The 2,095-nt window shown below is 51.4% G+C and overlaps 1 protein-coding gene across 1 annotated transcript; it reads left to right on the plus strand.

Moving 5' to 3' along the window:
* Window positions 1–1,201: 1,201 nt before the first annotated feature.
* LOC103076960 (butyrophilin subfamily 3 member A2-like) lies at window positions 1,202–1,871 on the plus strand (the record flags this gene model as incomplete). Its single annotated transcript, XM_007450169.1, has 2 exons — window positions 1,202–1,286; window positions 1,524–1,871. Coding segments are annotated over exons 1-2 (433 nt in total), but the record flags the coding sequence as incomplete, so codon positions are not given.
* Between the last annotated feature and the right edge of the window lie 224 nt (window positions 1,872–2,095).

The following is a 2,095-nucleotide window of genomic DNA, read 5'->3' on the forward strand; positions in this document are numbered from 1 at the left end:
TAGGTTCATAGGAGTTCCCTGGCGGTCCAGTGGTTAGGTTTTGGCACTTTCACTGAAGTGGCCTGGATTCAGTCCCTGGTCGGGGAACTGATCCTGTAAGCTGTGCAGCTTGGACAAAATTAAAAAAAAAAAAAAGAAGAAGTGGTAGGTTCAGCCTCTGGGTGACCCAGGGAATCTGCCAGGATCTTAACCAGAGTCTGATGGAAGAGTGATTTGAACTTGGTGACGGCCATGAGTTGGGGCCTAGAGGAGACGGCAGTGTTGCTCCGCAGACGGGCACCCTGAGTCATTCGTCGGCACACCATTCCATCTGGCATTTTCAGGGAAGGAAAGAATATATGATGGGAGAAGGGAGAGGGCTACTCCTGGAGTTCTCAGTCCCGTCTTGGAGTAATCCACCTAGGCCGACTCTCAGGGTCTCTAGTATTTAGGGATGCAGCCAACTCTAGGGTGGCTGGGATGGAAGCCGAGTTAGAACTCCAGCTAGAATCAAGCCTGGCTAGTCGGCAAGGGCCACACACTTCCCTTAACACAAAAGTTCACAGTGATGCCACAGACCATAACTAAAAGGAGGTAAAGGTGCTTTTCTGAGCCAAGATACATTTGGAAACACTGGTCTGGGACTGGGGAGTTGCAGGGGCCCTGCCTCTGAGCTGGAAGAACGCCAGCACTGCATAGAGGCGTGAGCTGTGTTGGGCTGCTGTGTGCTTCTCGGTTGATGTATTTGCCCCTTCTGTGCAAGTGCTAGCACATACATCTCCGCCCCTAAAAGGCACTTCTCTAGCAGTGCAAAGACCAAGATAGGAAAATTATCCATTGCTGGTGAGCCCAGAGGCAGGCCATCTGCCAAGGAGCGTTGGTGAACACGTGAGAAAAGGGAAGAAAGGAAAGGAATCATTTCCTTTCCAGAAACGTTTCTCCCCCAAAGAACAGATATTTCTCCCCCAAAGGACAATTTTTGGGGGGCCACGCATGGGATTAGCTCCCCAACCAGGGATCGAACCCAGCAGTGAAAGCGCAGAGTACTAACCACTGGACCGCCAGGGAATTCCCAGAACAATTGTGAAAAGTTTCGCCCTGAGTTGGCCCTGTTGAGGTGGAGAATTCTGCGTGGAAACCTCAGAATTCCACGCAGAATTATCCATCTTCTTCCAGGCCGTATTTCTGCCTGACTCCTTGCCTCTCTCTATTTGCAGCACAGATGAAAATGGCACCGTCCCTAGACTTCCCTCTGCCCCACTTCCTTGTCTGCATCATCTTGGTCCAGCTGCTCACCTCTTGCTCAGGTAGGGAACGATGCTGCTTTTATGTATCGGAAGCAGACAGTTACCTGTTAGCGCCCAGTCAGAACATTTGACCATTCATTCCTGGAAGTCCCGTCACAAACTGAAAGTACACATGCCATTAAGACAAATGTCCTTCTGTCAGGATCCTGTTCCTCTCTAGGTTTTTCTGCCTGAGACACCCCCTTACCATCAAGGCCCCAACTCCCTCTCATGGAGTTTCCCCCTTTTGCTGACCAGCTCAGTTTGCTGTGATTGGACCCCCTGGGCCCATCCTGGCCATGGTGGGTGAAGACGCTGAGCTGCCCTGTCACCTGTCGCCGAAGATGAGCGCAGAGAACATGGAACTGAAGTGGGTGAGATCCAGCCTCAGGCAGGTAGTTTTCATGTATGCACATGGCAAGGAAGTAGAAGACAGACAGACAGCAGAGTATCGAGGGAGAACTGAGTTTTTAAGAGATGGCATCACTGCAGGGAAGGCTGCTCTCCGAATTCACAGCGTCAGAGCCTCTGACACTGGAAACTACCTGTGTTATTTCCAAGATGGCAACTTCTACGAAAAAGCCTTGGTAGAGCTGAAAGTTGCAGGTGAGCCTCCAGGTTTTGTTCTGAGCTCATTCCTCTGTGGGGCCTGGGGGCAGACACAGAGCTCATGCTCCAAATCCACCTCGCAGAGCTCCTGGTTGATCACCAGGAACTGCCTCTGCTGCCTTCCAACTTTGTTTCTCTGAGGCCCTCGGGAAAGATGCAGGTCTTCCTCCAGAAAGACTCCCTCCTGTACCCTATCATATCAAGTAGAGAACTCCCTCCGG

This window comes from Lipotes vexillifer, unplaced genomic scaffold, assembly GCF_000442215.2.
Source record: "Lipotes vexillifer unplaced genomic scaffold, Lipotes_vexillifer_v1.1 C27465244, whole genome shotgun sequence".
Classification (NCBI taxonomy): domain Eukaryota; kingdom Metazoa; phylum Chordata; class Mammalia; order Artiodactyla; family Lipotidae; genus Lipotes; species Lipotes vexillifer.